This window comes from Athene noctua, chromosome 6, assembly GCF_965140245.1.
Source record: "Athene noctua chromosome 6, bAthNoc1.hap1.1, whole genome shotgun sequence".
NCBI lineage: Eukaryota > Metazoa > Chordata > Aves > Strigiformes > Strigidae > Athene > Athene noctua.
Window position 1 is genome coordinate 49,578,755 of NC_134042.1, and position 14,421 is coordinate 49,593,175.

At 43.6% G+C, this 14,421-nt stretch overlaps 1 protein-coding gene across 1 annotated transcript; it reads right to left on the reverse strand.

Moving 5' to 3' along the window:
• Positions 1-766: 766 nt before the first annotated feature.
• PSMC6 (proteasome 26S subunit, ATPase 6) lies at positions 767-13,312 on the reverse strand. The gene is made up of 14 exons (XM_074908941.1): positions 13,177-13,312; positions 12,390-12,469; positions 11,967-12,006; positions 11,708-11,760; positions 8,154-8,221; positions 7,599-7,713; positions 6,569-6,656; positions 6,351-6,412; positions 6,137-6,260; positions 5,721-5,782; positions 4,548-4,668; positions 4,376-4,456; positions 2,368-2,439; positions 767-1,249 (listed from the first exon to the last, which is right to left on the reverse strand). Exons 1-14 carry the CDS (start codon positions 13,301-13,303, stop codon positions 1,131-1,133), a joined length of 1,212 nt encoding a protein of 403 aa, XP_074765042.1. The 5' UTR covers positions 13,304-13,312; the 3' UTR covers positions 767-1,130.
• Between the last annotated feature and the right edge of the window lie 1,109 nt (positions 13,313-14,421).

The window sequence follows — 14,421 nt, forward strand, 5'->3', positions numbered from 1 at the left end:
CTTCTGTTCCAATCCAACAGCGGGAAGGTGCACAGTGCAGGGATCCATCCACACACACCCCTCAGGGTGGGACTGATTAGAAAACAAAAATAAGGCGTAGTGACAGATGCCCCTAGGAACACCAACATCTTCACCTCCACCTTTTAATTGCTGTTTCAGCAATTACTCAAATAGCCACAGCCATCAGCTCCCAGGCAACCCCCATGCATCCAAATTCCAACCTCCTGAGGCCCACGCAAAGCCATGTTCAGAGCTCCAGAAGTATCAGGTACACCACCTCATGTGTCTAAAGCGGCACGGGGTCAAATGATCTCGATCAATTCCTGTCTACATAGAGCAGCTGAAAGGGGACCTTAGAAAGGAAATCCATCTTGAGCATCTTCCTCACCACCCCAAAAGCGGAAATCAAAACTGAGTTATCAAACTGCTATCAGTTTTTCCACCTCCACTCAGATGCTTTTGTCTGCAACTGGCTTTAAGGATAGGAGTTATCCTAGCATAAGGGAAAACAGCAAATATTTTAAAAGACTTGTTTACTTCTTACAATAATTAAATGCTAGCTTAGCTAAACCCCAGCACCCAGACCCCAGCAGCAAAGGACTAACCACCACTCATCCCTCCTCTGTCCAAGGGAAGGGTTGCCTCCCATTGGTACCTAAGGCATAAGACCCCAATGCACTCCCTACACCAGAGAAAAGTTGCTCTTCAAAGGCTAAAGACACGTAATTTAACTCTCTTCAAGAGTTACAGAGAAGGAACACCAGGATAAGCAGATTTAAACAACTTTTATTCATAAACTGTTTGGGGAAAGGAAATTTACTCATATAAAAAAAGTCAAGAAACAAACTGACTTTCTTAGCCTGCTAACTCATTCAAGGACATGTATAAACTCACACCGTAATTGCTAAGAGAACACATTTCCACACATTTTACTTAACCTGGGCTGTAATCAATTTTGTATTTCAGAATTATACAGAAAACACTTCTGTGGGCAACTTCCAGCCAGTGTTACCAAATTACTAGCTAAATCTTACACAAACACAATAATAATCAAGAAGTACATTATTTCTCTCTTTTTATACAGTAACCCACTATGATGTGTGCAGCCAACCACAAATTACATGGTTAATTTAAACAGGTTTGTAGTCAAGCTTGGACTCCAGCTTCTTAGAATCAGCCACTTTTCTAACAGCTTTCATGAAGTCTTCCTGGACTACAAAGTCATGATCGGCACGGATCGCAAACATACCTGTGAAGAATAATTTAACAGCAAGAATAAGTTGGTGCTCCTTGGAGGAGCGGTAGAGAAGACAGCACGTAAAGGTTCACTCAAATTAAAGTGAAAACATATCCACGCTATGCTGTCTGCATGTATATGTTCACATGCAGGTCTTAGATGTTGGGAAGAGGAGGAAAAACTTCAGCGAGGTCACCTTTCTGAACTAGGGCCATCGCTAATGTATGACTTGTTTTAAACTAGGAGTATGTTATTTACTGCGTTACTCAGCCTGACCGTGCAGGCAAACCCTACACGTACAATGAAAGCGTAAAATAGCATTAACTCTCCGGTCATCCAGGTACTAAAAGACTTGAATTCTCTGCAAAAAGGAGAAAAATGGCTGTTTCTGGCCTGTATCTAGTTCTTATGAGACGATGTGATACTCAGCCAACAAGTGGTTAGAGGCCAGCTCCAGGTCAGAAAAGCTACAGCTGGTTTTTTCCCATCATGCTGAAGCTGAACCGCTGAGATCTGTTATACCTCGGGTGTCACAGGACAGTGCCCAAATCCACCCAACTCCAGCGGATCCAGCCTGTGCATGGCCTGGGATATGAGCAAGTGTAACGTCACATGAATGCAGCGCTGCTGCTCCTAACTGGTGGCAGATCTGCAGGTACCCGCTGGACTGGTGTGACGCCATGCTGGTTTATCTGCAGGCTGAGCAAGAGACTTGTCTCTAACCTCAGAGAGAGGATGGAAAGAATCAAGCTCTGCGTGACTGTACAGGTCATAAGGAAACTTGGAAGAAAGAAGAGGGATTTTGTTCAAGTTGTTCCATCAAAGCTTCAGGGCGTATCACCAGGCTGCTGTTTACGCTTAGCAGTCCCCACATGTGACATGTTGTGAAATATGCAACTGTTTTGGCATTTTGGTACTGTCCAGATGCTGGCATTTCCATTAAATAAATGCTACCTAGCCCTTAAAAAAGGGGAAAAAAAAAAGTGAGCAGCAGTGAACAAGCGCTGTGTTCCGGCAGAACATTTTTAGCCTCCCGATTTTCATCCATTGGCAGAACTATCGGAGAAACAGCTCTAGCATTCAGCACTAACCAAGACTTAGCACATCAAAATTAAGAGTTAAGAAAATACCTGCTTCAGTACAGACGTTTCTCAAGTCTGCTCCGTTAAAGCCATCTGAAAGCTTCACAATTGCTTCATAATCTATTCATAAAACATGAATGCCAATTAGAAATAAATTCACACTTCCCGTTATGGATGCCAACAAAATACATATTCAGCTGACAAAGAAAGACTTTGATTTCAGTGCAAATAATCATCAGCTGTATTAAAACAGAAATGTATTGCAGCCAAAAGCTTGTATTATATAATTAAATCCCAAAGTTACTAACTTGTGGTTACAGGCATCAACATGAAATGCAAGAAAAGCTACATCAAGACGATGTTCTTATTTAAAAGATGTAAAGAACCAGAAAACTTATCTCCAAGTGATCATAACTCAGTCCCTTTCCGCTTATAACAACTGCATCTACTAAAGGCATCTAATGTCTTGATACATTAAGCCTGATAATTTATGCACATATATTTACTAAAAAAGTGGCTATGGTTATAGCTTCTAAAATCAATTTCTAAAACACTGGGTCTGTTGAGCCTCCAGCAAGTTCTGATTTTAGCAAGGCTGTTATTAAAAAAAGATCAACTTTCTGCAGAATTTTTCAAACCAGTTCACCTGCCATATGAAATTCAAAACATTTGAACTAAACATTATCATCTTAAGAATTCAAAGCCCCCTAGAGATTAGAAATTCTTTAACTGTATTTTAATTCCATGTAGCAGTGTCCTACGAACAAGTCATCCCAATAATTGAAAAGTGAAGAAACAGTAAGCGAGGGGACCAAGCAGTGTCCAACACTGCAAGGTCTGTAAGTTCAGAGTCTTCAGCAGACACCAGCACTAGAGCAGGAGAATCTCATGCTGGAACCTGAAACCGGTCGTTATCTTTGGATTTTAACACAATTCACACCCCACCTTGCCGATACGTTCTGGCCTTCCTTTCAGGATCTCAGAGCCGAGCATCGCAGCCTTCCCACATCATGCTCAGAAATTTAGCTAGTGCCCATCTGACATCTCACCTTGCTGAACGGTGTAAGGGAACGATCCTACCCTGCTTCCACTCCAGTGCCCGAAGATATGGGAAAAAGGATGAAGTACTTTACCTCAGGTTCATGATTTGCTTTGGAGCTTCCTCTCTATCTCAGACTATTGTTGCAAGCATAATGCAAGTGTTAAGCCAACACTGCTAAGAAAGGCAGCCCTCCTCCCTCTCGCTCTCCCCCAGCCTCCCCCTCTGCTGAGCTGCAGCTGTTTACGCAGCCAGATGGTGAACGAGATCAGTTCCACCACCCAGATCGTGCTGCCTGGCTGCAGGAATAGCTCGTGTCAGCAGAGAGGCGGGGAACAAGCAGGCAGGGTCTGCAGGGCTGTACTGAAATAAATAAAAAGGCAGCTGACATCGTTTTAAAGGCAAATCACAATTCGCTTTCTTGAGGAAAGCTCTGAAGGGTCACTGCGAAACTAAGACTCTGGTCAGCTCAGAGTAACACAGTCGTTAAATAAACCTTCCTATCGGATAGATACTTCTGCCCCTTACGCTCTGGGCAGAGCACTAACCAAAGACAAGCTTTGTTTCACACAATAAGGTTTTCATCACACCATCTCCAAACTCCAAAGTAAGTTTCTCTATGACTTCTCAAGATTCTTCATTGTTTTTCAGACTTCTGAAGTAATAAGTTTTCCTTCGGGGGGGGGGGGGGGGGGAATGTGTAACAAAAATGCTGTTTACTTGCACTGAGCTATTCCTTTCGAAAATACTGGATAAGAATCATGTTGATTTTCCAGTTTACAACTGTGCTCCAATTCTGTTTTCCTTTGCAAAGGAAGGCTTAGCAACAATTCAATCAGGATACATTAAAAAAAAAAATCCACAAAACCAAACAACAAAAGAAGTAGAATTCCAAGGGGAAATCACGTGGCCAGTGTAAGGGTAAGAATTAGAAGGGTCGAGTCACCGTAACAACTCACCCTCTTCTCATTTTTACACACAGAAGAAGGAAAGATATCCAGATAGCTTCCCACTTACCTATTTCACCATGTTTAGTGATAGGACCTGCATGAATCTTCAAAATATCTAATCTGGCTTGTTCATTTGGTAAATCAATATCTAGAAAAGAATTACAGCTTTAATAAAAGCAGAAAACCACCACTCTTATGGAGAATACCCTGCTTCCAGCCACTGTGAAGTAGTAACTCACGGATTTTTCTATCCAGTCTTCCAGGCCGCAGAAGTGCGGGATCCAGCGTGTCTGGTCTGTTAGTAGCCATGATCATTTTAACTCTGTGCAGAGTATCGAATCCATCCATCTGATTCAGTAACTAATAGAAAACAGAAGTTTATTTTTAAACAACCCAAAACCTTCCTAGTGTGATCTACTGCACTTAAGTGTCTGTGTAAGTATTTTCATCAAGATGTAAAAGCAGTAAAGATAAATAAATTAAAAATAAAAAAAACCTACATGAAAGGCCACAAACGCCCTGCATATTCTATGAGCAATAAAGAAGAGCTTGGAAGAGTTACTGAAAATGCTTTGCCCAAAGAAAAAGATCTTGAGCAAAGCAGAGCTCAAATGTGAAAGACTTGGCTGAAATATTAAGGCAATAAAAACAGTGCAAGTACAAAAGGAGCCAATGCTTGGCTGACACATTTTGAGTGTATTGCACCAAGTCTGGGACATTCAAATTAGACTCGGAGAACAGCCTCTAGAATACTAATACACACATACGAAGACATTTCATTGTGAAGATTCAAGGTCCTTGCTCTTTGATCACGGTGATTTAATTCTTTATGTAAGGCTGACACATTCTTTTGAACTGGGCAAACTGTTTGCAAACATAGGCCAACAAAGTTTCCCGTTAACTTCAGAATTCTTAATTGTCACCAGTGCTTTTAAAATTCTCTTCACACAACCCAGTTTACCAAAGCAATTAGTACAGAAACAACAAAATGCAACTACTTCTAGTTTTAAAAATTCAAACTGTAACACTTCTAAAATTTTCCAGAGTTAAGCATTTTTGGACTAAGAGAGACAAGCTCTGCTTTCCCTTCTTGAGGAAACAGGGGCCCTCCAAACCGTCAAAGAAGATGCATTAAGCATCTTATCCATAAGATGCAAAGTCAAGTCACAGTAAGAAGAGAAAATTATTTTAGCAATTTTAAAGATTCTTTCAATTAGTCGCAAAGTTGAATTCCTGGCTGGGTTATCAGGATGTGCAGCTGTCTTCTGTAAAAGCAGCATCTAGTTCACTTTTAGCTTATGGTTATTACCTCAGCAAAAGTTCTGTCAAGCCAGATCACAGTGTAACAATTCACATCTGTATTATTATTTAATGTGGACTGTACGGTACCTAGTCAGGGATTAGACACTCACCTCCATCAGAGTCCTCTGGATTTCTCTATCAGCTGAGGTGCCTTCAGAAAAACGGCGACCACCTGCAGGATACCAAACTCCTAAGTTATAGCACTTTATTTTTGCCTCGATGATACTAAATCTGAAGACATTTTAAACTGGGGGGGAGAAGGGAAAGGAGGGGTGGTTTTTAACGTTTAAACATACACAATTTCAAAATGCTTTTTCATCTAGTCAGAGATATCCAAGGCAGATCTGAACGGGTATGGCTCTCAGCTAGCTGCAACAGCTCCAGGAGGAAGCTGAACTACTTGTCTTGTTATGTTTATTCCGAACAAACATCATGCACACTCCCTTTTGAGAAGGCAGACTGTGGCTTTATAGCTCATTTCAGCGTTAAAAGGAGATTCTAGCCTCCCTCCAGGCATTAGCCTTACCAATAGCATCTATCTCATCCATGAAAATGATACATGGCTGATGATCTCGGGCATAATTGAACATTTCTCTGATCAGCCGAGCGCTCTCACCAATATACTTGTCGACTATCGAACTCGACACCACCTTTTGAAAGACAAAAAGACACGTGAATGAAGAGGCTGGAGTGCAAACGGATTAAGTGTGTGCGTGAGTCAAAGAATAAAATTACATTACCTTTAGGAAGTTGCAGTCCAGCTGGCTTGCAACAGCTCTGGCCAGAAGAGTTTTCCCTGTACCTGGACAAAGAGATTCAAGCTGTTTAACTAGTAACCCAACAATGCACTGTAGCAACTGAAAAAAGAAAAAAAAGAAAAAAAAAAAGAAACAAACAAGGGTATTGTCACAGTTTGAGTGCACAACTAAGCAATTCATTAGCCTTTCATGAGACTCACCAGGGGGGCCGTAGAGCAAGCAGCCTTTTGGAGGTATAATTCCCACACGCTGGAATAATTCTGGGTTTGTAAGCGGCAATTCTATTACCTGTGAAGACACAGACAAACAAGTGGAGCCTCTGTTTGAGTTTTATAATAGATGAGCAATCCCAGGAAGCTAATGGGACACTTGCCAACCTGTTTTGCAGATACCTGTACTTCTATTTTTCTGTGCAGCGTATTTTGTACAAGAAACAGTTGAGTAAAAAAACGGCACACTGATCTAGTGGATCGATCCACAGCCCTGCCCTTGTGGAGCTGAAGCCTGAACAGCAGCTTGTTTCTCTCAACTCTCTTCACTCAAACCATGTTTTGCTACTGCCATAATACCACCACCCAGAGCGATTCTAGTAGGTTTTGTGCAAAATTCAAGTTTGGTTTGCTGGTTGTCAATTTTAACTATGCTCTCCCACTGACTTTGTGGCACTCGCTTAGCCTAAAGAGATCCTTCAAACCCTCTTCTTTAGAGGTTTTTCTTCATTTTCATCTCAACCCAAGCATCTGTAACAGCAGCGATAAGATATAACCCATTTGAGAATCAGGTTTTGGTGTTTAGAATAATCTTTTTCTGCTACCACCAAGGTGTGTGTGCAGCACACAAACAATCTCTGTTGCAGTCAGCGGGCTCCCAGCAGCACAAGCTCGTCTTCGAACACCCACATTCCTGGGCAGGCTAGCACAGCCTGCAGCACTGATGCCCAAACTAAGAGGATTACTTCAGTGTGAGCGCATCAGCACCCCGCGATCACACTGCTGTTTGCCACAATTACAAAGCTGGAAAACATTTAAATTCAGAATTTAAATTCAGAAATTCTCTTCTAGTCTAGGAAAATGTGGTCTAAGTTAATGAAACATGGAAAGCTCATAGGATCCTTTAACAGCCCATCTCATGACAGTTTAGGACAAACATCAGTAAGACGTTTTTGTATTGAAAAACTTCACTCAGAACACATCCCAGAATTTGATTAAATGTTTTTGAGATACTGGATACCTCTCGCAGCTCTCTGATTTGTTCCGACAACCCTCCAATCTCAGAATACGAAACATCCCCTGGATCTTCATGAGACATATTATAAACCAACGGATCTACTTCCCTTGGCAAATATCTGGAATAAAGAGTTAAGAGTAGACATTTGTCATCGTGCAGACACATTTGTAAAGTCACTGCAATAAGTGTTACAGCGAGTATGAAAGTTATTTCTTCTTCTCCCACCTTGATAAGTACGTTCGTTGAAAAAACAGAATAAACTTCAAACCTAGCAAACTTCTTCAAGGTTTAAACCAAACAAAAGCTTAAAAAACTGCTAAAATGCTGAGTTGTAAATGAATTCTTTTATTAAAGACTGACAAACTTTTCAAAAAATCTTATATAACAGACACCAAGCCTTCCCACAAAGTAATTGTCTTTATTAAAGCACTGCTTTGCAGAAAACATTTACACAGTATTACAGAACTGATGATTCAAACCTTTGTGTAACCTATTCAGATCACTGTTTTCCCCCCTTTATACGAGGAGCAGAAGAGCAGCTGTAGAGCTAAAACCTACCTCATAATCGTCAGAGTGGTCATATCCAGAGCAACTCTTGTCCCCGGTTTCAGCTTACTCTTGTCAAGCTAGTCACAAAGAAGGCATTTCTGTTAGAGCCACACTCCAAAACAATGTCTGGTTTTAGCCAAGATGTTTACTGTAGCTTGCACTCTTTGCTCAATCACACACAAGAAGAAAACAAGGCTCCTGAGCCACAAGCCAAGCAGCTTGTTTAGTAAACACTGTGTTCCTGTCACCACCATTTTTGGGAACGCTTAAACTGGTAAAAAGCTGGCCCACTGTTTCATGGGAACATGATCTTGAGGAGAAACGATCCAGGAGCTGGCCTAGACCAATGAACCTGATGGCTGTCACAACTGGACGCCAGCAAAGCTAAACCAGACCAAGGCAAGAATTTTTTCTTAATGTTGAAATAGATCCTGAACAGCAAGTCATTAACTTACCTCTACCACTTTTGAAAATAAATACAGCTTTCTAGACTGTAAATTTTTTTTTTTACTGCTCTCCATCTGACTGGAATAGTGAGAGATCTAGCCCTCCCCTCAGCTTGACACAGGGCAGAACCAACTGGTCCCAAAAAAGGAAGCAATCCTCCTCTGAGGATGCGGGGAACAGCCTGCCCACTTCAGTCCCACCTTTCCACCCTTCTACTCCATGGCTTTCTCACTTCTGGACTGACAGAAATGGTGAACAGATGTTCCTAATCTATTTTTCTCCAAGCCTGCCATCATTCGCACATTTTCACACATCCAGTTATACCCCATCTTCAAAGTCAGCAGCTCTAGTTGTTACTCTCTTGCTATCATTTACCTCATCTGCCTCAGCAGTTTTTGTCTGCTTACCCCATTTTTATGAGAATTTTAACCATATTAGCGGTCCTATTCCAGTTCCTCCTGCTAAATTCTGCGGGGATTAAAACAACTAACTTGCATTTCTCACCTTGTTTTTAAGAAACCTGGTCTAGGAGAGCAGTTTCACCTCTAACACAACACAACCTCGAACAACGATCACAGAATTACCTTGCCACTCCAATTTCTTTTTTTTTTTTTTTAAAAAAAAGGTACTTAATCCACATGTGAAGAACATGAAAGCTATTTATTCTGAGCTTTACTGACAGCCAATACCACCTCTTTCCAGCTGCCTAATCTTAAGAGATCTGTAAAAGCTGGAAATTCTATCAGATTCCACATTGCCCAACAGATTTAAGTGGGAAGAAAATAAAGAGATACGACTTGACCTTGAATTCCTTAGGAAATGCACTTCAGACAGGGAAGTAATTTGGTTTCGATTTAAACAGTGTCACTCCCCTTCCTCAGCACAGGACTTTGATCAAAAGCCAGTTCTTCTAGTCTGTGAAACACTCCATATGGGAAATTATTTGCCTTAATATTTTGACATTTTGAAAGACAATCATGGAATTTTTTTTACGCTTATGTTTTTTTTAATCTCTGGTACCAAATCAAGGATCTTTTAAGATCAAAGAGTGTTTTTACCGAAGAATAAACTTGAAAGTACATGCTACAATGTCAGGCTCATCGAAGCACAACCTATTCCTTAGCATTCATCTGTTTCAGCACAGAACTTCAAGACTACCTCATGTGTCCCAAAGCTGAATTAAGTATACTTATCTTACAAAAAAAATATTTTGATCATTCTGGTGAAAGAAAATAGTGAGTGTGCCCCATAACGCCTTGAAAGGGATGAAGCTTATAATGATGTATTTAAAGAGCATTTCAATATTAGCAATTCTCACAGATGTTTTATGCAAACAAAAGCATATCGCATCGGTATGCTCGGGGAAAGTCATGGATATCTGAGCATACACTACACAAATTAACACTTCCCAAACAGTTTGTCTCAAAAAGGAGGAGGAAATATCCATCCTTACTGAAAAATACAGTCCATTGACAGAGCCAACACCATGTGAAAATACTTGGTGCGTGAGTTTTGCTCCCTGCTTACTGCTAAGTATTGTTAATTGTGGGCCTTCAGCAGGAATTTCTCTGACAAATAGAAACCCCTCCTGCCCCACTTCTTTTTCAGTTCTTCAGAGTACAGCAGGGTCCCCGCTCTGCCACTTGCTTGTTGCCTCTTGGCTCCTGCAACCACCACAATGCCATTATGGTTGAATCATCTAAACAGAGTTGGTTAACTTTTGTATGTTGGAGTTCCATTACATTGTTCTTCAATGTAACATCCACGTACAAACCTTAAGCTAATCCAGAGGTTCTGGGTACTGCAAAACATTCGCACGTTTGTCCTGCGAACACATTTTGTTTCCACAGAATCGGTAAGAGTTTAAATGTCTGTAATCCGCATCAGTTTCTCTTCAGAAAGACAAAAGAAAAGCACCTCTAACAAGAATACCACCCCTGTGCTCCTTTCACTGAAGGAGTATTTTTCACAACTTCCGTAAGATAGGAGAACACACTACAAACGTGATGTGTTACAAGCTCAACTGCAGTTCTTTCTCCACCATAAAGGAATCCCTTCAAGATGCACTGAGACGCCAAAACTGTTAAAAGATCTTACACTTATTTGTGCATTAAAATAACTAAGTAAAGTGCTGCTGCCTTCTCAGGATACACGATCCTTCCCTGGGGTCACTATTCCCTGCCCAGAGATACTTTACAGTCTCACATTTTATAAATATTATTCTTTGCTTCCATTTCTTAAAGTCAGGGATGAGTGTTATGAAATCTAACTAGAGATTTACTTTTGCTCCCCCAATGGCTCTGCAGCTGCAGAACACTTTCACTAAGTATTGTGGTTCCTACTTCATAGGCAGCTTTCGTAAGGAACAGCCTGATCTACGGGGTTTAGTGCCTGAAGTGGGTCACATTCAGTGCTCAATTAACCAACAAGCAGTTTTTAAACCATGTCTGCATTACATCCCTTATACTTTTGTATAAAAATAAAACGCAGAGTACCTCCTTCTGGCTGACTATAGCAAAAGATGGATTATGATGTAAGCAAGGTTCTGTATTAAACTAAGTTCTGAAGATTTTGGTGTAGGTAAAAAAGCTGTTGTCTTGTAAAACAGAAGTGACAACACTTTTTTTAAGATAATATGGACAAATAAAAATCCCTCAGAGTGTTTAGAACAAGGGCCTTGCCTACCACCATTACTTATTAGAGTAAAAGCATTAGAAAAAAAAATACATAAAGATACATAACTAACTCTAAAGCTCAACACTATGACAGTAATCTCATGTTTACAACATAGCAACGGAGACCCTACACAGCTGATTCACTTTCATAGCGATGACAAATTTTCAGAGTTGAAAATCAGGCAGAAAGACAGAGCTTCAACTCAACGAAAAGAATAAAACCCATACAAGGTTCCAGGAATGTTGTGGACCCCTGTGTCTTTACTCGTTACACTACTACCAGCTACGAAGGGAGGGGGTGGGCAGATACCAGTATAAAATAGTTGTGTACACCTTAAAGAAGAAAATGCTTAATCCTGCTAAGGGCCCAGTTTATAAAAAGCAACACCAATACTCAAGATCAAAGCAAACTTTTAGTGAATTTTCACAGAGATCAGCTACCTGACGACGACAGCCAACCACGTATCTTGGTCCATTTGTAGCCTTCACAATGACTGGAGAGAGAAGATCAAAGCAAAAAAATCAAAATTACTTGATTGACTGATTTCAATTATGCTTCTGAACTATCCGGTATATTATTCCGCCAGTACTCAGATCACCAATACTCTAAATTCTTTACTCCTCCAAATCTTTAGCCAGATTTTAACTACAAAATCTTATTTTCAAGATCTCAAAGAACATAACAGTCCAACATACTTACATTTCTCTTCTGTTAGCTGTTTAAGAACCTCGCCAACAATCTGCAAAATAATAAAATGCAGTATTAGCAGATAAATTACCATTGCAAAACAACATTTAACGTGTTAATATCACATGTAATGTAACAAAGAAATGTAAATGTAACATGGAAAATGGCTGTCAGCTTCAAAACTCTGGTGTTTCATGCTGTTTGCCAGCACTTTTATTTCCTTTAACACATCTCTGCCAGCCAGGACAAACACAGAAAACCTCTCTAACCCACATGCTGGTGTGTCTGTTGCTGGTGGTGAGGCCCGGTTCCTGTTAGCTGTACCATTCCCACCTACTCTTCCTCGATACCAAAAATAAACTTAAATGCTACTGCCAGGCAAGTTCACTGTCAACCACCACCACAGGCTGCTATGAACTCATTTCTCTTACGTACCTGCCCAACACTCTGCAAGGCCTTGAGATCATTTTCTGATTTTTCATATTGCTTGGTGAGCTCTTTCAGCTGTTCCCTTACTAGAAAAGGAAAAAAAAAACCCACAAGATTTTTCTAATATTCAATCCAACATTAACTCAGGAGCAGGCCATTTTACAGCAGGAAAGCAGCGGCTGGAGTTAAACCGTGGGAGATCCGCACACCCTCCTGCAAGCACAGCTGAGCCCCTGCTCAACAACTCCAGGGCCCGCACACCCTCAACACAGCGACGCCTCTTATTAACAAAAATGCACTGCAGAAGGAGTCTAAAAACCCCACCGCAAAAACATCGAATCCAAAGGTATTAGTGCGCCTGTACAGCACTGACGTTTGTATAGGAAGCCGCGCTACTGCCAGAACGACGTAACAGAGGACAGCGGCAACAGGAAAATAAAATACTGACAGAAAAACCTTACGGGGAAAAAGGCTGAGGAAAAAGAACTGCCCGGCGCGCCTTGCAGGCGGCAGGGCCCGACCCCCTCGCCCACCCCAAGGCAAGGGGGGGTCCCCAGGGCCCGGGCAGCCCCGCGGGGCTCTCTCAAGAGGAAAGACAAGACAGCCGCGGCGCTGACAAGGGGAGCCGCGACTCAAGGCCCTGCCGCCGCGACCGGCAGCGTCCGGCCAGGCCCATGACGAAGCGCGGGCAGCGACACGGCGGCCACCGTCTCCCTCAGGGTTCTCCGAGCGCTCAGCGGCGACAACCCCCACAACGACGACGAGAGCAATAACCCCGCGGGCCAGTTCTCACACTCCTTGAGGCGGCCGTCGATCTCTTTATGCTCCAGCAGCTTCTTGCGGTAGTCCTGCAGCGCCTTGTCTCTCGGGTCCGCCATGATGAGCAGCCGCCGCTCATAGGGAATGCCGGGAAGGGCCATGGCCGCCGGGGGCAGGGCCGCGCGCCCGCCCCGCCCCGCCCCCCGCGCGCGCCCGCGCCCGCCCGCCCGCCCCGCAGCGCCCCCTGCCGCCGCGGAGGGCGTCACCGTGCCCCTGCAGCCACCGCGCATGCGCATTGCTACCGCTGCCGACAGCCCGCCCGGCCCGCTCCTGAGAGGGACCTGGGGGGTGATTGACAGCCGGCTGAGCGGGAGCCAGCAGTGTGCCCGGGTGGCCGAGAAGGCCAATGGCATCCTGGCTTGTGTCAGCACTGGCGTGGCCAGCAGGGACAGGGAAGGGATCTGAGCCCTGGGCTCGGCACTGGTGAGGCCGCCCCTCGATTCCTGGGTTCAGTTTTGGGCCCCTCACCCCAAAAAGACCATTGAATGACTCGAGCGTGGCCAGAGAAGGGCAACGGAGCTGGGGCAGGGTCTGGAGCACAGGTCTGCTGGGGAGCGGCTGGGGGAACTGGGGGGGTTCAGTCTGGAGAAGAGGAGGCTGAGGGGAGACCTCCTGGCCCTCTGCAACTCCCTGCCAGGAGGGGGCAGAGAGGGGGGATGAGTCTCTGGAGCCAAGGCCCCAGCGCCAGGCCCCGAGGGAATGGCCTCAAGCTGCCCAGGGCAGGGTCAGGCTGGCTCTGAGGAAGGATTTCTGTGCAGAAGGGGCTGTTGGGCGTTGGAATGGGCTGCCCAGGGCAGGGGGGAGTCCCCGGGATCCCTGGAGGGGTTGAAGAGTCGGGCTGAGCCAGCGCTGAGGGATCTGGGGGAGTTGGGAACGGTCAGGGGGAGGGTCATGGTTGGGCTGGAGGAGCTGCAAGGGCTTTTCCAACCCAGATGATTCTGGGATGCTGTAAAAAGTGTGTGTCCATATTGATCTATAGGTGTCTGTACCTGTGTATACATGTACGTATACCCGTGTGACACAGTGTCTGGCATGATGAACAGCCTGGCCGAGCCTCCCACAGCCCCTCTCCTCATCCAGGGATTCCTGTCAGAGGCAGCTCCCCCCGCGTTTAGGCCATTCTGGAGCTTGGAAGACATCAACGAGAAAAGTTGGTAGACTACAGCTGAATTATAAACTGCAGTAACCGAATGAGCAAGGATTTGGTTTTGCTAGTAGT